The sequence below is a fragment of the Rana temporaria genome, chromosome 3, assembly GCF_905171775.1.
Source record: "Rana temporaria chromosome 3, aRanTem1.1, whole genome shotgun sequence".
Classification (NCBI taxonomy): Eukaryota; Metazoa; Chordata; class Amphibia; order Anura; family Ranidae; genus Rana; species Rana temporaria.
Genome location: NC_053491.1, coordinates 315342408 through 315363053, shown reverse-complemented (window position 1 = coordinate 315363053; position 20646 = coordinate 315342408). Strand labels below are relative to the sequence as shown.

Genomic DNA, 20646 nt, shown 5'->3' with positions numbered 1-20646 from the left:
ACCTATCAGTGGCCATCAGTGCAGCCTCATCAGTGCACATCAAGGTAGGAGAAAAATTACCTGTTTGCAAAATTTTATAACAAACAAAATTTTATAACAAACTTTTTTTCAGATTTTTTACTGTTTGAATAAAAAAAACAAAAATAACACATAAGTGATTAAATACCACCAAAAGAAAGCTCTGTTTGTGTGAAAAAAATGATAAAAATTTCATTTGGGTATAGTGTTGCATGACCACGCAATTGTCATTCAAAGAGTGAAAGCTGAAAATTGGCCTGGGCTGGAAGAGAGTTTAAGTGCCCAGTAAGCAAGTGGTTAAATTGAAAATGATTGCCATAAAGACCATATTTTTTAAGAGAACTGAACCTTGTGACATGGTGCAGCTTTCAGTTTTTTTGTCAAAGCTTAATTAAACAAACTGATGTTAGAAGCTCATTGCACCAGATTTTGCACTAAATTCACCCCGGTTTGTGCTAGATTTTATTTATGATAAACATGCTCTGCTCTTCTGGTAAATCAATACATTTAAAATGTATTGTGTATACAGTGTAGACTATGGCCCAGATTCTCATACATTCGCGCTGCTCCTGGGCAGCGTAATATATGAGATCTACGTTACACCGCCGCAGGTCTACAGGTTTACATCCTGATTCTCAGAACACTTACCTGTAAACTTGCGGCGGTGTAGCGTTAGATTGTTCGTCGCAAGCCCGCCCAATTCAAATGGGGAGGGCACCATTTAAATTAGGCGCGCTCCCGCGCCGAGCGTACTGCGCATGCTCCGTCGGGTAAATTACCCGACGTGCATTGCGCTAAATGACGTCGCCCCGACGTCATTTGCCTAGATGTATACGTAAATGGCGTCCAGCGCCATTCACGGACGTCTTACGCAAACGACGTAATTTTTATTGAATTTGACGCGGGAACGACGGCCATCGTTAACATTGGTTGCGCCTGCTAATTAGCAGGGGCAACCTTACGCGTCGGGTACGCTACGCAAACGACGTTAATTCGCTGCGTCGACCTCGCGTATGTTCGGGAATCGCCGTACTTACCTAATTTGCATAGACGACGGGGAAAAGCGACGATGCGACACCTAGCGGCGGGAAAAAAAATTACTTTTAAGATCTGACAGCGTAATAGCCTTACGCTTGTCAGATCTAATGGGTACCTATGCGCAACTGATTCTGAGAATCAGTTGCATAGATACCCGGGGCCAGATGAGGTGTTACGACGGCGCAAATGGTGTTGCGCCGTCGTAACGCCTTTGAGAATCTGGGCCTTTATGTTTAGTGAAAATATGTATGGACATAAACATCAAATTCTGCGCGAGAGAGTAAAGAGAGAAGAGAGCACAACTAAAACTACTCAGTATATTCTATATTTTGCTGTTCATGTTTATAAATAATAGGTTCAACAAATATGAAGCCCATTAGGTTTTTCCAGATCTCTTCTTTAAAAATTGGGATTAGGTTAGGGAGAGTGGCTCAAATGAGAAAATAAGGGGTGAAAATGTTAGGGAAAGTGGGTCATAGAAGGTTCATAGGAGTGGGTCATAGGGGGATCCTGGTAAGTGGGTCACATGGGATAAGTGGGTCATAACAGAATGTTAGCGTTAAATAGTCACTCAAGGTTAGTGAGAGTAGATCATAGACAAGATTAGGAAGAGTGGGTTACAGACCAGGGTCAGGCTAAATTGGTCACAGCATCAAGTTGGTGTTAGTGGGTCACAGAACAAGGTTAGGGGCAGTGGGATAAAAGACAAGGTTAGAAAAAAGTATTTTGTATGCATAGCTTCCTAAAAAGCAACCAAAAAATCTAGAACAGACAGACTGCTGATATGTTTACTGTTATTATCTATTATTGTATTATTATGTAATACTATACTTCATGTAATTATTATACAAACACATACACACAAAAATATTAGTCTAAAATAGTTAACAGCAATAAAATAATGACTTTTTCAACAAAATATGCAATCTTTTTTTTCCGTTTGTGCTCTTATTGACTCATACTAGGACTTGGTATAAAAAGAAGGAGCTTGCATTACATTGCTGTTGCTTTTCTAGGTATACCAGGCTCAAAAGGGTATAATAAGCTGAGCTTTCTAACTTTTCTGTGACTATACAAGTCTACATGAATACATTGGTAGCATGTCTCAATATACAGCAACATTATTAACTTTGGGGAAAAAAAGCCCTAACTTGTATCACTAAAAGGCTCTCCTGGAAATCTCGCCAAATGCCTACATACGATTATATCATCAGCTTCAGGTAGGAGAAAGTATTTCCACTTTCTTCCTAGTGATCAGGAAGTATTATTATGAGTTAAGAGACTGCAAAAAGGACTGATGTGTGTCAAACATTAGTTAAGATGACTTCCAGGTTTGGATATTTTATACATAGTTACACTGGCCCAACTTGGACCAATGTGACCAAATGCGAGCAGGCGAGTGGAAATTTTGAGGGCTGGTATATACAATACCTGGGCAATGTCACTGGGAGCTGGAAATCACTGAAGTAGACACTAGGCTACTATAGTGATCTCTATTTGCTTCCAGGTCCTGTGCTGAACAGGTGGCCTACTGCATTATGAACACAGCAAGTCAACTACTCAGCATGGGTGTCATTCAGAGGTTGGCCGTTCAGCACAGGTCCCAAAAGCAAGTGTAGATCATTGGAGTATTGGTGTCTACTTTAGTAATTCTACTTCAGTAATTCCAGCTTCCAGGGGCATTAGGCAAGTATGATATTATACATAGTTACATTGACCCACTGTGTCATGCCTGAGCCAGGATCGCAATCCAGGATATAGAGGCTCACCAAGGAGGACACCTTAACAAAGATGGTGCCATCCTGGAGAGAAGGGCTATTATTGTAAAAAAAAAAGAAGGGGAAATGGGTGGGGGCTAAGTGCCACCTGTTACAGTAACCTATGTCCTATGAGCAATCCCTTGCCTAGTAGGATAATCTGCAGGAGATGGGGTGGGGCATGAACAATTCTAAAATTGAAGAATATGGAATAACCAGCAACTATGCAAAATCATATTCAAATATACAAGTAAAATCACTAGAATTCAAATAGCTCACATTTACGTTTAGTGAATAAATCAACGTCATAATGCCTAATTATGCTAAGTTGGAGAGGGTGGAAATGTATCTATGGTCACATGCAGGCTCTATTAGAGAATGACTAATCTCATATGTGTCATTAACTGTGTCCTGACATTTTAGAGAACCCCCTTGTGCACCCAGTGAGATAAGCACTAATATAATAAAAGTTTGGTGTGTTTAATGGTTATACAGGCATACCCCACTTTTAAGTACACAATGGCCCGAAATTCACAAAGCACTTACGCCAACGTATCTCTAGATATGCCGCGTAAGTGTAAATATGCGCCGTCGTATCTATGCGCCGTGCCCTTAAACTGAGATACGCCTGAAAATAGGCTTCATCCGACCGACGTAACTTTCCTACGCCGGCGTTCGTGGGCGCATATTTACGCTGGCCGCAAGTGGTGCTCCCATTGATTTCCTATTCAAATATGGAAATGAGGAAGATATGTCGATTCACGAACGTACTTGCGCCCGGGGCATAATATACGCGGTTTGCGTAAGTCGTACGTCCGGCGTAAAGTTCTTCCCCTTATAGGAGGCGCAACTCATGCTAGAGTATGGACCAGGGAACACAGCCGTCGTATTTTACGTCATTTACGTAGTACGTGAATAGGGCTGGGCGTAGGTTACGTTCACACCGTAGGCAGTGATTCGACGTATCTTAGCCAGTTGTTTCGACGTGATTGTGCGCATGCGCACTGGGACACGTCCACGGGACGGCACATGCGCCGTTCATTTTAAGTACTTTTCTGGCAATCGGCCCAGCATTTGCATGGGGTCACACCTCATTAGCATGGCGAGGCAAGTGCTTTGTGAATTCTGTGCTTGCCTCTCTGCGCTGCGTCGGCATAGCGTATATTAGATACGCTACTGTGGCATAAATATGCGCCGATGTATGTGAATCCGGGCCAATGTATTTAAACAGTGCTACAGCTGTACAATATTATTGCTACTATTATTCATTGAAAGGTCCATTTTTAGCCAAGCAGCAAAGATTATACCTATCAACCTTTAGGCCTCGTACACAGAACTCGTCATAAATGAAACATTGTTTATCTCGACGAGTTCCTTGTCCGGCTTGTCGAGAATCTTGATAAGCTTTCTTTGCGTACACACTGTCAAGACAAAATCGTGTCGTTCTCAAATGCGGTGACGACACGTACGACGGCACTATAAAGGGGAAGTTCGATTCCACTGGCACAACCCTTGGGGCTGCTTTTGCTAATCTCATGTTACTGCGTGTTAAGTAAAAGTTTGGAGAGAGACGATTCACGCTTTTCAGTCTGTTACAGTGTGACAAATGTGCTATTTCCATTACGAACGATACTTTTACCGAAGGTGCGCTCCTGTCTTATACTTTATTCTGAGAATGCGCGGGTTTCTAAGCATACAGACGAACGTGTTTCTCGTCGTAAACCAGCCCGACGAGAAACACGATGGGGAAATTGAGACTCCGACGAGGAAAAAGAGAACTTGTTCTCTTTTTTTCTCGTCGAGTTCCACGACAGTTTTCTCGACGAAAAACATACACACAACCGTTTTCCTCGGCAAAAAAGCTCTGCCACCAAGTTTCTTGATGGATTCTGTCGAGGAAAACAGTCGTGTGTACAAGGCCTTACATCCAGGTCTCTGATGGGTTTTCTTTTTTGCTCTCTGTGTCCTGAGAACATCTCTCTATTCTGTGGTCATTGGGACAGGACACAGATAGCAATAAAATCACTTCTTCACCATGACAAAAAGTGAGAAAAAGTAAGCATAGGCAGACACAGACTAAAAACAGAAACTGGCAGGGGTTCTAACCCACACCCTCTACATTAATATTTTTCACGAATGAAAATAAAATGGCAGAAGTTACAGTTTAAATGCTATTTCTTTTTGTAGATTAACTAGCAATCAATACAAATGCACTGACCTTCAGGAAATGTAATTGGTTGATTCTAACTTGGTATTAAACCCCAAACCAAAAATGCATATTGTAGCTTACCAATCATTAGATGTGGTGGCTGCATTCGTTTTTTTCTCTGTTGTCCCCCATCTCTTTTCACCTGGTGATCTGGCAAGAAACACACCTCAACCATTAGAGTGCCCCCACTCTGGGAGAATGAGCACAGATGGTAACTTTGTACAGCAGTATTGTCAGTCGAGGGGAGTGGGGACATGGCTTGGCTAGAGCCCGGGCTGAGGCTGCCATTTCACAAATCCACAGGGTCTTGCAGTGATGTGTGGCACATAGGACCTATTTGTCTCTTGGGGGAGGGGAGTGTTAGATATGCTTACAGATTTTATTGAGAAATACAGCCAAAGCACGCCTGGCTGTAACGTCTCATACAGATCACAGTTTGTTCTGCAGTCCTCTGACCCATTTTCAGCTGACAGTGGGCTAAAGCCGGCTGTCGGCCAATGTCACAGAGCCAGTCCAGGCTCGGAAAAGATCGTATCAATGAAGTCGGGATCCGGCCATATGCCTTGACTGGAACCCAGCTCAGCCTCTCTGCAAACCACTGAGAGCCTGAGCCGGCCGCTTCCGCCCCCTCCACAGCCCAGCACTCCTGTGAATGAGGAGGGGCAGAGCAGAGATCGGTGACTGACAGTCATCAGCTCTCTGCTCAGCGAACTGTAAAGACCTAATGGTTGGCCATGTTAGATCACTCTCAGTGTTTAAGCTCGTGGGGGACAGATGCAGCATCAGACCCATGCTATTACTCTATAAGCAGTTTTGGGGAAAAGGTTTTACATACATAAAATCTGATCATTGTACACACCCCTGCCAGTGTTAAATGTCTGTAACTGATACATTCTGCTGGCGAGCTTATCCTTTTGGAAAAATAACAGATTTACTGGCTGGATCAACAGATGAAAATGAAGGAAAACAAGTCTAAAAAATAAAACTAATACAGCCATGACATCTAAGAATTGTTAAGCTGCAATATAATAAATGTTTGCTTTTGGGTTTAATACCACTTTAGGATTTAGCAACTAAAAATAAGAACCCTTTATGAAAAAAGACCAATTATTCTTTAAAGGGGTTGTAAAGGTTTGTTTTTTATTTTCTAAATAGGTTCCTTTAAGCTAGTGCATTGTTGGTTCACTAAACTTTTCCTTCGATTTCCCTTCCTAATGTTTTTTTTTGTTTGTTTTCTTTGTGAATTTCTCACTTCCTGTTCCTCCCCAGTAAGCTGTTCAGTAAGCAAAAAAATGTTAAAAAATGTTTTTGTATACATGTTAAACATCTCATTTATTGAAAAATGTTGTTGAATAGCAAACTTTCCTATCAACACTCGTGTGCAGAACCCTGGACACATACAATAGATTTAATGGCTACCAATTTATAATAATTTTTTTAAAGCAGAAATAATCCCACTGATTTGCCTGTTTTCTAAATCAGTTACATTCAGGGCAAGCCATGAAATATAACTGCTACAGTTTCTAGTGTGCTTATGTTTGCTCTCAACTCAACTGTCAAGCCATGAAATGGTTGATGTCATAGCTGATCACATGTGCAGGCAACTGCAGATCCTGTAGAGGCTAATATGACAGCTTCCTTAGATATAAAGGATATGAAGGTTTATATCCACTTTAAATATTTTTTTCCATTAAGTATACATAATAATTTATTAAATACAGTCAATCACTAGCGTTGTGCTACTATAACTTAAAACAGCCATAAAGAAAAGTATTTTCTTTATTATGTTGATATGTTTTTCTGAGCAATGTGACCTCATCGTAGACTATGTCCATTTATAATCCTAGAGGGGTTTTGACTCCTGTGCAACGTTAGAAAACTAAAAGAGATATGGGATGTACTATGAGTGCTGGTCTTCTGATGGTCTGGAAACTATGGATGCCTTATGGTCACAAGAGTTAATTGTATGAAACAGCTTGCTATTATCAAGAGAATATATGGTAATTATTATTTTACAAAAATATAAAAATCATCAAAAGAACTGAAAATTGAAAATCATTATAGACCTCCTCTGATTAGCATACACTGTATGGGTCAACACATACTTTATAAACATACTTTAGCAAACATATCTGAAACTTTGTTTTAAAGAATGCAGACTAATTAAATATCATAGTTTGATCATACCTGTAAAATAAGACTGTCATCAGCTATAGGGTCTCTTATGTTTTCATTACTAATTCCTGAATCATCCGCATCAATGAGTTTGTCTACAGGAACAACCGGAACACACTGCTGAGATTTTAGGTAAGCAAATTCCTTGTCCATTGAATCCAGAGTTGGAAAAACATTGTATGTGTAGGGCAGCTGCAATGTTCCATTGTTAAACTGGGAAATAAATCTGGGATCTACAGTATGATATAAATGTGTATCCACAGGGCCAAAGTAAGGCAAAGATTTGGGCTCTCTGCATTTGGAGACCACAGCGACTATCACAGTCAATACAAACAGAAAAGTAATCAATGACAAGGCAATTACCAGGTACATTTGTAAGTTTGACTGAGAGTCCACTTTGCTTGGCTGTTTGTTCATTTCAGGAATTATTTGCTGAAAATTATCAGCAATCACCAGGTTTAGAGTCACAGAAGCAGACAGGGGTGGGGAGCCATTGTCTTTTACTATGACCACAACTTTATGTTTTAAAGAATCTCCACCATGAAAAACCTTTAAAGTTTTGATCTCCCCAGTGTACTGATCAATAGTAAAAAGTGATGGCTCAGAAACTTGCAAAAAATAAGACAACCAGGCATTGTGTCCAGAATCCGCATCCACTGCGACCACCTTAGATACTAAGGAACCTTGTTCAGATGACCAAGGCACCATCTCAAAGACAGGACCCTCACTGTCTCTTGGTGGGTATAGGATGACTGGTGAGTTATCATTCTGATCTACCACACGAATGTTTAGAGTTGTGCTGCTGTTCAGCGATGGGAAACCATTGTCTTTAGCAATGACCTGAATGTTGAATTCTCTGTGTTGCTCATAATCAAATGATTTTTGCCCATAAATGACTCCAGTCACTGGATTTATGGATACATGCAAGGATATGGGATCTTTGTCATTACTTACTATAAAGTAAGTCAGTTTTGCATTTTCTTCACTGTCAATATCTTTAGCTTGAATATGAAATATGGAAGCTCCTGGAAAATTATTTTCTGGTACAAATGCAGTATAAATCAACTTCTCAAACATAGGTGCATTGTCATTAACATCCGCCAAGTCCAAATAGACGACTTTCACAGAAGACAAACAAGGAAAACCCTTGTCAGATGCTTGAATGGTGATGTTATAGGATGATAATTTTTCTCTGTCCAGAGAATCTTTGGTAACAATTTTGTAGAAGTTATTTGCTGATGACACTAATTGAAATGGAATATCCCCAAGGATTTGACACTGAACTTCTCCATTTTCTCCCGAGTCTTTATCACGAACTTCAATCAGTGCCACCACAGTTCCAGGTAATGTGTCTTCAGGAATAGGAGAAGACAGGGAGGTGAGGGTTATCTCAGGAACATTGTCATTTTCATCCAATATCTCTATTAAAACTTTGGCATGGGCAGCCAGGCTTCCTCCATCCATGGCTTGTACAGATATTTCATAGTGTTTTTTCATTTCATAATCTAAATGTCCCTTTGTTCTAATGTCTCCATTCTTGTGATTAATAGTAAACACCTGGAGAATGTTATTTGCCAGGGTATTGAATGAATATGTAATCTGCGCATTTACACCTTCATCTTCATCAGTTGCTCTGACCTGCAGAACTGTGGAATTCAAAGGTATATTTTCCTTAATGCTTATTTTATATACTTCTTGGGTAAATATAGGTGTATTATCATTAAAATCAGTGATGGTAATCCTTATCATTGCTGTGCCTGTCTGTACAGGATTTCCTCCATCGAAAGCTGATAGAATCAGTTCATGGTAATTTTGTGTCTCTCGGTCTAGAGGCTTTTCTAGAACCAGTTCAGGAAATATACTGCCATCAGAGCTGATTCTTTCTCTTAAGACAAAGTGCTCATTTGGACTCAGCTTGTAGCTTCTCAGTGTATTAATTCCTATATCCAAATCCTCAGCTTTCAGCAAAACAAACTTTGCTCCCAGTAAAGCATATTCACTTATTTCTAATTTTATTGCTTCATAATGAAATGTTGGTGAATTGTCATTTATATCTTGGATTTCAATCCTAACATTAAACACATTTAAAGGATTCTCAGCCACAGCATCAAAGGTCAGGACACAATCAGCTGCAGCCCCACACAGTGTCTCTCTGTCTATCCTCTCTGCAATAAAAAGGTCTCCATTCTCCAGATTGATACTGAAATATTTTTCAGAAACTCCAGACACAATACGGAGTTTTCTTGCTGTGATATCCTTCACATTCATTCCAAGATCTTTCACTAAATCACCAACAACTGAACCTTTCCTCATTTCTTCTACAATGGAATAATGAATCTGAGCAGAGACTGAATGACACAACCAGGAAAATAATGAAATCACTACTTGCCATCTGATTTCCAGGGGTGACTGTTGTTGATGCATTTTCAAGACAGCCGTTCGTTTTGTTGTTGGGAATATATAAATGGAAGTCTTTGTAGAATGTATAATCCTTAATTGAATTCAAATGCCAGGATATCTTCTTATTAGACCTGAAGCACTCCCATCTCATGCAGAAATGCTCTATATTCACTCTTGCAGTTGTACTGCCTGTCTCATAGAGGCATGCATCTCTCACATCCTTCCCTTATTGGTTAAACAGCGGCGCTTTGAGGTGCAATTGGGGTACTACAACATTTTAGAGTTACTTTCATAAATACAGACTACCGGTAAGATTTAGGGTCCTTTCACAAAAGCGTCATCAGTTCCCTCACACAAAAATATTAGGTAATTTTTTTAGAAAGCTTAAAAATCTAGGCTAAAATAGTTAACAGCAATAAAATAATGACTTTTCCAACAAAATATGCAATCTTTTTTCTGTCTGTGTTCTTATTGACTCAAGCTAGAACTTTGTATGTGCTATATGAAAATAAGAAGCTTGCATTAAATTGCTGATGCCTCCCTAGGTATAGGCTCAAAAGGGTTTAAGAAGCTGAGCTTCCTAACTTTTCCGGTGACTATACAAGTCTAAATATATACAGCAACATTATTTACTTTAAAAAAAAAGCCCTAACTTTTATCAGTAAAATGCTGTCCTGGTGTTCCTGTCAAATGACTTTGTCTACATACAACTATGTCATCAGCGGCAGGTAGGAGGAACTATTTCCACATTCTTCCTAGTGATCAGACAGCATTATTGTAACGTAAGAGACTGCCGAAACGGCTGATCTGTGTCAAACATTAGTTAACGATGACTTCCAGGTTTGGATATTTTTTACATAGTTACACTTGTCCAACTTGGACCAATGTAACTATGGGCCAGATCCACAAAAGGGATACGACGGCGTATCTGCTGATACGCCGTCATATCCCTGTTTCTAACTATGCGGGCTGATTCATAGAATCAGTTACGCATAGCTAGTCCTAAGATCCGACAGATGTAATGGACTTACACTGTCGGATATTAGGATGCAGTACCTCGGCCGCCGCTGGGGGCATTTCTCGTCGAAATCCAGCATCGGGTATGCAAATTAGCACTTACGGAGATCCACAAAGCTTTTTCCCTTCGTTAAGTCTCCGTAAGTGTTAGTTTGCCGTCGCAAAGATAGGGCTACTTTTACAAAGTGTAAAGTTAGTACACCATGTAAAAGTATACCTGTCTTTTCCGCGTCGCTGTCAAATTTCTTTTTAAATTTATTTTTTTCCCGCCGCATCTCTTTTTTTACCCGTCGCGATTCACAAAACTCAGCGCAACGTAACGTAACGCAAAGCACGTCGGGAAAATAGCATCGGGAGCATGCGCAGTACGTCCGGTGCGGGAGCGCGCCTAATTTAAATGGGACTCGCCCCATTTGAATTGGCCCGCCTTGCGCCGGACGGATTTAAGTTACACCGCTGCAAATTTCCAGGTAAGTGCTTTGTGGATCGGACACTAACTTGTGTAATTTGCGGCGGTGTAACTTAAATCACAAAAGTTACATTGCGCCCGCTGGTTGTGGATCTGGCCCTATGTATATACCAGGGTTCAAAATTTCAAGTCCTGAGTTACTAGCCAGACCTTAAGAGCTACTTGCCACCAGTTGACCCACCCAACCTCTTCCCTGCGCCACCCATAATCCCGCCCCTAAACACACCCTCTTAAATTATCTTGAAATTACACTGTAAAATGTTTTTTGCAGAATTAGATTACAAAAATAAATATTACCATCAACAAATTTAACAATATTAACATAAAGCATATTTCATTGATCTGACTGTGATGGATGAAATAAGGATAAAATATGATAAAATATGATTAGCTACTAGAGGCAATGTACACATTATAACTGCCTTGTTAAGTACAGTAAAAATGCTCTACATACAGAGTACAGGACTGGGGGGTGCATGTAAAGACTGCAGGGTTGAGAGGTGCACTCGCTAGGTGACTGGGTGGGAGTGACACCTTCCTTCTGGGTTTGCACCAAACCCATCCCTAAGGCCCCGTACACACGGCCGAGGAACTCGACGTGCTTGGCACGTCGAGTTCCTCGTCGAGTTCTGGGATGAAGCCGCCGAGGAGCTCGGCGGGACGCCTTCTCCCATAGAACAACGAGAAAATAGAGAACATGTTCTCTATTTTCTCGTCGAGCTCCTCGGCGGCTCCATCGAGCCAAAACTGTACAGACGACAGAGTTTCTCGGCAGAATCCGGGTTTTGACCGAGTTTCTCGGTGAATTCTGCCGAGAAACTCTGTCGTGTGTACGGGGCCTAAGGCTCCACTCATACCTGCAAGTTCTGTAAACACATGCAAAATTGCGTAGTTCTGCACACATTAATAAAACGTGCTAATACCACATCACGTTTGCTGCGCCATTCTTTGTTAATGCCATTCCGAACACCACAAGCTGACATGCATTTTTCTGCATGCAAAAATTTCAAAACACTGTAAAATGAGTGGTGTAAAAAATAAAAATAAATACAAAAACTAAATGCAGCAAAAGCTCCATGAGATACTTTGCCTTATTAAGGGTATTCCCATTTAAATGAATGGACTGCCGTATGCACGTTGTGCATGCAACGATAGGTGTAAATGGGGCCTAATTGAAACCAATCAGAAGCCAGTACAGTTGTTTTGGCTACTGCACTGAGTGACTAGGCCCAACTGTCTGTACATCCTCACACTGCAGAGACAAGAACAGTGCAGTATCCTTAGTAACCAATAAGAGCCTGCCCTACATTGGTGTGGTCTCAGTGAGCTTCTGATAAGCTCTTTTTTTAAGGTAGGTAGGAGTGTGAGTCAGTAAGTGGGCAGCCTGCGCTCACCATCCCAGTACACTGCCAGCCTGTGCACACTTGCTCACTAGAACTTGTCTCTCTCTCCTATGGTCTCCTCAACCTCTCGGTTCTGACTTCTCCCCAGAAGGATGTTCCCCCAAATCCCGAGCTCTCGCTGCCAGAGTCTTCTTCCTCCTTCCTTCTCCTCCTGTCCTGGGACGTGCATCTTCTCTGCCGCCGGTTCACTAACTTTACAGAACACTGGCATGTCAGAAGAGAATCCGCAGTGCTGCGCTGGAAACTACACTTTCCAGCATGCAGCACGGCACACGGAGCCCTCTGTAGAGAGAGGAGGTGGCTTGTCTGAGCTGAGCAGACTCGCCTTGCACCCAAGTCGAGCTGGCCTGAGCCAAGCAGATCTGCCCACCACCTGAGCCAAGCTGGCCCGAGTGAGCGGATCCACCCAACATCTGAGTCGAGCGGACCTGCCGCCCACCCAAGCTGAGGTGGCCTGAGCCGAGCACGCTCGCCCCCTGACCCCTGGAGGGGGTTGGGTTTAAGTATCACCTGTTACAGCAACCTATGTCCTTTGAGCAATCCCTTGCCTGTAGGACAATCTGCAGGAGATAGGATGGGCATGAACAATTCGAAAATTGCAGAAAGTGGAATAACCAGCAACTATACAATATGATATGCAAATATGCAAGTAAAATCACTAGCCTTCAAATAGCCCACAATTTGTTTAGTGAATAAATCACCTTCATATTGCCTCATTATTTTCTCTTTGTTGCAGAGGGTGGAAGTTTTTCTATGGTTACATGCAGGCTCTATAACAGAATAACTAATCTCACATGTGTCAGTGTCCTGAAATTTTAGAGAACCTACTTGTGCACCCAGTGAGATAAGCACTAATATAATAAAAGTGTGGTGTGTTTAATGTATATAGTTAAACAGTGCTACAGCTGTACAATATTATGCCTACTACTGTATTATTCATTAAAATATAAATTTTTACCCAAGCAGCAAAGGTTTCTTAGTTATACCTATCAACCTATACGTCCAGGTCTTTTTTTTCCCTCATCTCCCTCTTTTATTATTTTTTTCCTTTCCCTATCCTTATTCATCTGCCCCCTCACCATCACACCACGTCACCTTTCACACTTACTTATCCCTGTGCATTTCATTGTGATATCGCACCACCGGCTTCCATCACGCGTGATTCACCCACCTCCCTTTTTACAATCTGGGCTTTATTTATTTATCATATCCTTATCTTTTGTACATGAGAAGTAGGTCCATTCGCCCATACACGTGCCCCATGGTCGGTACACGGGACCCTCTGAGGTGACGGCCGCCTCCCCCGCTGGTTTCACATGTGGGGGGGTTTTTAGGTGAGCAGCGGAGTCTACCCTTCCCCAATGTATTTTACTGTATTGTTGTTTCATGTATCATTGTCTGATCCTTGTTATTTTTAACTCTAGACTCTTCTGATGAAGTGGCGCACAGCCACGAAACTAGTTAAGATGTCGTGATATGACCTTCTACCCACTATGCTTCTCCCCTTCTGGGGACTACTATACTGGCGATTTTGTTGGTCATACATTATGTGTTGTTTTGTTACCAATGTATCCCCTTTGTGTCGTTATCGACATTTTATTTAATAAAATTGTTTTCTATTATTTTTTACTTGTTTTGTTGTACACTACCCACATATACTACCAGTACCGTGATAGTCCAACAATGGCCCATTTACTCCCCCCATTTTGCTCTCTGGTTGGGGACCCTAGAGCTAAACTCTATACGTCCAGGTCTCTGACATATTTATTTTTTCTCTCTGTGTCCTGAGCAAATCTCTTTTTTTGTGGTCATTGGGACAAGACACAGATAGCAATACAATCACCTTTTCACCATGACAAAAAGGTGATAAAAAGTCAGCAAAGGCAGACACAGACTAAAAATAAAACCTGACAGGAGTTCTAACCCATTCCCTCTACATTACAGTACATCGCTATTGATAAATAAAATGGCAAAACTTCCAGTTGAAATGGCAATTCTTATGTACTGTAGATTAACTCATAGCAAGCAATACAAATGCACTGACCTTCAGGAATTGTGATTTGTTGATCTTAAATTGGTATTAAACCCCAAACAAAAAATGTATATTGCAGCTTACCAATCATTAGAGGTGGTGGCTGCATTAGTATTCTTTTTTTCAGCATTTTGCCCTTTGTTTTCACCTGGTGATCTGGTAAGGAACACACCTCCTTCATTAGAGTCCCCCCACTCTGGGTGAATGAGCACAGGCGGTAGCTTTGGACAGCAGTATTGTCAGTCTGGGGAGGGGAGTGAGGATGTGGCTTGGCTAGAGCCTGGGCTGAGGCTGTCATTTCACATATCCACAGGGTCTTGCTGTGATGTGTGTTGCATAGCACCTTTTTGTCTCTTGGGGGAGTGTTAGATATGCTAACAGATTTAAATGAGAAGTACAGCCAAGGCTCATTTGGCTGTACTTCCCCTATGGATCACAGAAGTGCAGTTTGTTCTGCACTCCTGTGAGCCATTTTCAACAGACAGCGGGCTGAAGCTTGCTGTTGGCTGATGTCACAGAGCTTGTCCAGGCTCGGGCAAGATCACGTCAATGAAGTCGGGATCTGGCCACATGCCTTGACCGGTACCCAGCTCAGCCTCTTAGAGAGCCACTGAGAGCCTGAGCTGGCCACTCCTGCCCCTCCACAGCCCAGCACTCAAGTGAGTGAGGAGGGGCTGGAGCAGAGAGTGGTGACTGACAGTCACCCGCTCTCTGTTTAGGGAACTGTGAGAATGGAGCGATCAGCGGTGTTAGATTGCTTGGTTCTTAGTATTTAAGCTGGTGGGGGACAGATGCAGCATCGGACCGATGCTGATACTTTAGAAGCAGTTTTGGGATAGAGGTTTTACATACATAAATATAATCTGATCATTGTAGGCACCCCTGCTAGTGCTAAATGGCCATCTCTGTAACTGATACATTCTGCTGGAGAGCTTATCCTTTTGGTGAACAACAAATTTACTGGCTGGAGGTACAGATGAAAATAAAGGAAAACCAATACAGCATTACATCTAAGAATTGGTAAACTGCAATATAATACATGTTTGCTTTTGGTTTAATACCACTTTAGGCATTAGCAACTAAAATAAGAACCCTTTATAAAAAAAAAAACAATCAATCATTCTTTAATGCTATATTTTCAGAAATGATAAAAAACAAAACAAAAAAAAAAAAACATTTTGTATATACCGGTGTGTTCCTTTTAAACATTTATTGTAAATTTCCTGCGAACACTCATGTGTAGAATCCTGGCCACATAGATTTAACGGTTATGAATTTCAGAAAAATTATTTCAAAGCAGAATTTATCCCACCGGATCACCTGTTTTCTGCTACAGTTTCTAATGGTTGGTGATTATATTTGTGCAGGCAACTGCAGATCATACCGAGGTTAATATGACAGCTTCCCTTGCTATAAAGGATAGGAAGGTTTATTTCCACTTTAAATTTTTTTTTCCATAAACATAAACTATTTGACTATTGTTAATTATGCATAATACAGTATAATATATACAGTCAATCATTAGTGTTGGGGTTTAGTCTCCTGTGCAATGCTAGAAAACTTAAAGAGATATGGAATGCACTATGAAAATGCATAATAATTTATTAAATACAGTCAATCACTAGCGTTGTGCCACTAAAACTTAAAACAGCCATAAAGAAAAGTATTTTTCCTTATGTTGATGTTTTTCTGAGAAATGTAACTACATCGTAGACTATGCCTATTTATAATCCTATGGGGGGGGGGGGGTTTGTCTCCTGTGCAATGCTAGAAAACTAAAATATTTTTGTGATGTACTATGAGTGCTGGTCTTCTGATGGTCTGGAAACTATGGCTGCCTTATGCCGCGTACACACAATCGGTTTGTCTGATGAAAACGGTCTGATGGACCGTTTTCATCAGACAAACCGATCGTGTGTGGGCCCCATCGGTTTTTTATCCATCGGTTAAAAAACTAGGAACTTGTTTTAAAATTATCTGATGGTTAAAAAAATGATAGAAAAAAACGTTCGTCTGTCGGCAAGTCCATCGGTTAAAAATCCACCCATGCTCAGAATCAAGTCGACGCATGCTTGGAAGCATTGAACTTCATTTTTCTCAGCACGTCGTTGTGTTTTACGTCACCGCGTTCTGACACGATCGTTTTTATTAACCGATAGTGTGTAGGCAAGACTGATGAAAGTCAGCTTCATGGGATATCTGATGAAATAATTCATCAGTCCGTTTTCATCGGATGAACCGATCGTGTGTACAGGGCATTATGCTCACAAGAGTTTACATATTGTATGAAACAGCTTGCTATTTTCAAAAGAATGTTTGCTAATTATTATTTTACAAAATCATTAAAATAAAATAAAACAATTGAAAATCATTACAAACCTCATCTGATTTGCAAACACTGTATGGGTCAACATAGCCTTTATAACAAACATATCTGCAACATTGTTTTTAAGAATGCAGACTAATTAAACATCATAGTTTGAACATACCTGTAAAATAAGATTGTCATCAACTATAGGGTCTCTTATGTTTTCATTACCAATTCCTGAATCATCCGCATCAATTAGTTTTTCTACAGGAACAACCGGAACACACTGCTGAGATTTTAGGAAAGCAAATTCCTTGTCCATTGAATCCAGAGTTGGAAAAACATTGTATGTGTAGGGCAGCTGCAATGTTCCATTGTTAAACTGGGAAATAAATCTGGGATCTACAGTATGATATAATTGTGCATCCACAGGGCCAAAGTAAGGCAAAGATTTGGACTCTCTGCATTTGGAGACCACAGCGACTATCACAGTCAATACAAACAGAAAAGTAATCAATGACAAGGCAATTACCAGGTACATTTGTAAGTTTGACTGAGAGTCCACTTTGCTTGGCTGTTTGTTCATTTCAGGAAATATCTGCTGAAAATGATCAGCAATCACCAGGTTTAGAGTCACAGAAGCAGACAGAGGTGGGTAGCCATTGTCTTTTACTATGACCGCAACTTTATGTTTTAAAGAATCTCCATCATGAAAAACCTTTGATGTTTTGATCTCCCCAGTGTACTGATCAATAGTAAAAAGTGATGGTTCAGAAACTTGCAAAAAATAAGACAACCAGGCATTGTGTCCAGAATCCGCATCCACTGTGACCACTTTAGATACTAAGGAACCTTGTTCAGATGACCAAGGCACCATCTCAAAGACAGGACCCTCACTGTCTCTTGGTGGGTATAAGATGATTGGTGAGTTATCATTCTGGTCTACCACACGGATGTTTAGAGTTGTGCTGCTGTTCAGTGATGGAAAACCATTGTCTTTAGCAATGACCTGAATGTTGAATTCTCTGTGTTGCTCATAATCAAATGATTTTTGCGCATAAATGACTCCAGTCACTGGATTTATAGATACAAGCAAGGATATGGAATCTTTGTCATTATTTACTATAAAGTAAGTCAGTTTTGCATTTTCTTCACTGTCAATATCTTTTGCTTGTATATGAAATATGGAAGCTCCTGGTAAATTATTTTCTGGTACAAATGCAGTATAAATCAACTTCTCAAACATAGGTGCATTGTCATTAACATCCGCCAAGTCCAAATAGACGACTTTCACAGAAGATAAACCAGGAGAACCCTTGTCAGATGCTTGAATGGTGATGTTATAGGATGACATTTTTTCTCTGTCCAGAGAATCTTTGGTAACAATTTTGTAGAAGTTACTTGCTGATGACACTAATTGAAATGGAATATCCCCAATGATTTGACACTGAACTTCTCCATTTTCTCCCGAGTCTTTATCACGAACTTCAATCAGTGCCACCACAGTGCCAGGTAATGTGTCTTCAGGAATAGGAGAAGACAGGGTGGTGAGGGTTATCTCAGGAACATTGTCATTCTCATCCAATATCTCTATTAAAACTTTGGCATGGGCAGCCAGGCCCCCTCCATCCATGGCTTGTACAGATATTTCATAGTGTTTTTTAATTTCATAATCTAAATGTCCCTTTGTTCTAATGTCTCCATTCTTGTGATTAATTGTAAACATCTGGAGAATGTTATTTGCCCGGGTACTAAAAGAATATGTAATCTCTGCATTTACACCTTCATCTTTATCAGTTGCTCTGACCTGCAGAACTGTAGAATTTAAAAGGATATTTTCCTTAATGCTTATTTTATATACTTCTTGGGTAAATATAGGTGTATTATCATTATAATCAGTGATGGTAAGCCTAATTAACACAGTGCCTGTCTGTACAGGATTTCCTCCATCGAAAGCTGATAGAATCAGTTCATGGTAATTTTGTGTCTCTCGGTCTAGAGGCTTTTCTAGAACCAGCTCAGGAAATATACTGCCATCAGAGCTGATCCTTTCTCCTAAGACAAAATGCTCATTTGGATTCAGCTTGTAGCCTCTCAGTGTATTAATTCCTATATCCAAATCCTCAGCTTTCTGCAAAGCAACCTTTTCTCCTGGTGAAGCAGATTCACTTATTTCCAATCTAATTGTTTCATCGAGAAATCTTGGTGGATTGTCATTTATATCTTGAATTTCAATCCTTACATTAAAGACATTTAAAGGATTCTCAGCCACAGCATCAAAGGCCAGGACACAATCAGCTGCAGCCCCACACAGTGTCTCTCTGTCTATCCTCTCTGCAATAAAAAGGTCTCCATTATCCAGATTGATACTGAAATATTTTTCAGAAACTCCAGACACAATACGGAGTTTTCTTGCTGTGATATCCTTCACATTCATTCCAAGATCTTTCACTAAATCACCAACAACTAAACCTTTCCTCATTTCTTCTACAATGGAATAATGAATCTGAGCAGAGACTGAATGACACAGCCAGGAAAATAATGAAATCACTACTTGCCATCTGATTTCCAGGGGTGATTGTTGTTGATGCATTTTCAAGACAGCCGTTCGTTTTGTTGTTGGGAATATATAAATGGAAGTCTTTGTAGAATGTATAATCCTTAATTGAATTCAAATGCCAGGATATCTTCTTATTAGACCTGAAGCACTCCCATCTCATGCAGAAATGCTCTATATTCACTCTTGCAGTTGTACTGCCTATCTCATAGAGGCATGCATCTCTCACATCCTTCCCTTATTGGTTGAACAGCGGCGCTTTGAGGTGCAATTGGGGTACTACAACATTTTAGAGTTACTTTCATAAATACAGACTACCGGTAAGATTTAGGGTCCTTTCACAAAAGCGTCATCAGTTCCCTCACACAAAAATATTAGGTAATTTTTTTAGAAAGCTTAAAAATCTAGGCTAAAATAGTTAACAGCAATAAAATAATGAAGTTTCCAACAAAATATGCAATCTTTTTTCTGTTTGTGCTCTTATTGACTCAAGCTAGAACTTTGTATGTGCTATATGAAAATAAGAAGCTTGCATTAAATTGCTGATGCCTCCCTAGATATAGCCTCAAAAGGATTTAATAAGCTGAGCTTCCTAACTTTTCGGGTGACTATACAAGTCCAAGTATATACAGCAACATTATTTACTTTGAACAAAAAAGCCCTAACTTGTATCAGTAAAAGGCTGTCCTGGTGTTCCTGTCAAATGACTTTGCCTACATACGACTATGTCATCAGCGGCAGGTAGGAGGAACTATTTCCACATTCTTCCTAGTGATCAGACAGCATTATTGTAACGTAAAAGACTGCGGAAAGGGCTGATCTGTGTCAAACATTAGTTAACGATGACTTCCAGGTTTGGATATTTTTTACATAGTTACACTTGTCCAACTTGGACCAATGTAACTATGTATATACCAGGGTTCAAAATTTCAAGTCCTGAGTTACTAGCCAGAGGTTAAGAGCTACTTGCCACTAGTTGACCCACCCAACCTCTTCCCTGCGCCACCCATAATCCCGCCCCTAAACACACCCTCTTAAATTATCTTGAAATTACACTGTAAAATGTTTTTTGCAGAATTAGATTACAAAAATAAATATTACAATCAACAAATTTAACAATATTAACATAAGGCATATTTCATTGATCTGACTGTGATGGATGAAATAAGGATAAAATATGATAAAATATGATTAGCTACTATAGGCACTGTACACATTATAACTGCCTTGTTAAGTACAGTAAAAATGCTCTACATACAGAGT

The 20646-nt window shown here is 40.4% G+C and overlaps 1 protein-coding gene across 24 annotated transcripts in view; it reads right to left on the bottom strand.

The window, feature by feature from the left end:
* Positions 1–20646, bottom strand: part of LOC120932477 (protocadherin gamma-B2-like) — a 353457-nt gene that overhangs the window by 49215 nt on the left and 283596 nt on the right. The window contains exon 1 of one of the 24 annotated variants that reach the window (XM_040344866.1): positions 17008–20383. The exons of 22 other annotated variants lie outside the window; for them this stretch is intronic. In XM_040344866.1, the coding sequence (XP_040200800.1) occupies positions 17008–19419 (2412 nt within the window). In that variant the 5' untranslated portion in view covers positions 19420–20383. Of the gene's footprint in view, positions 1–7209; positions 10496–17007; positions 20384–20646 lie in introns of those variants that run through there. One more of the 24 variants, XM_040344862.1, reaches the window with a different exon arrangement.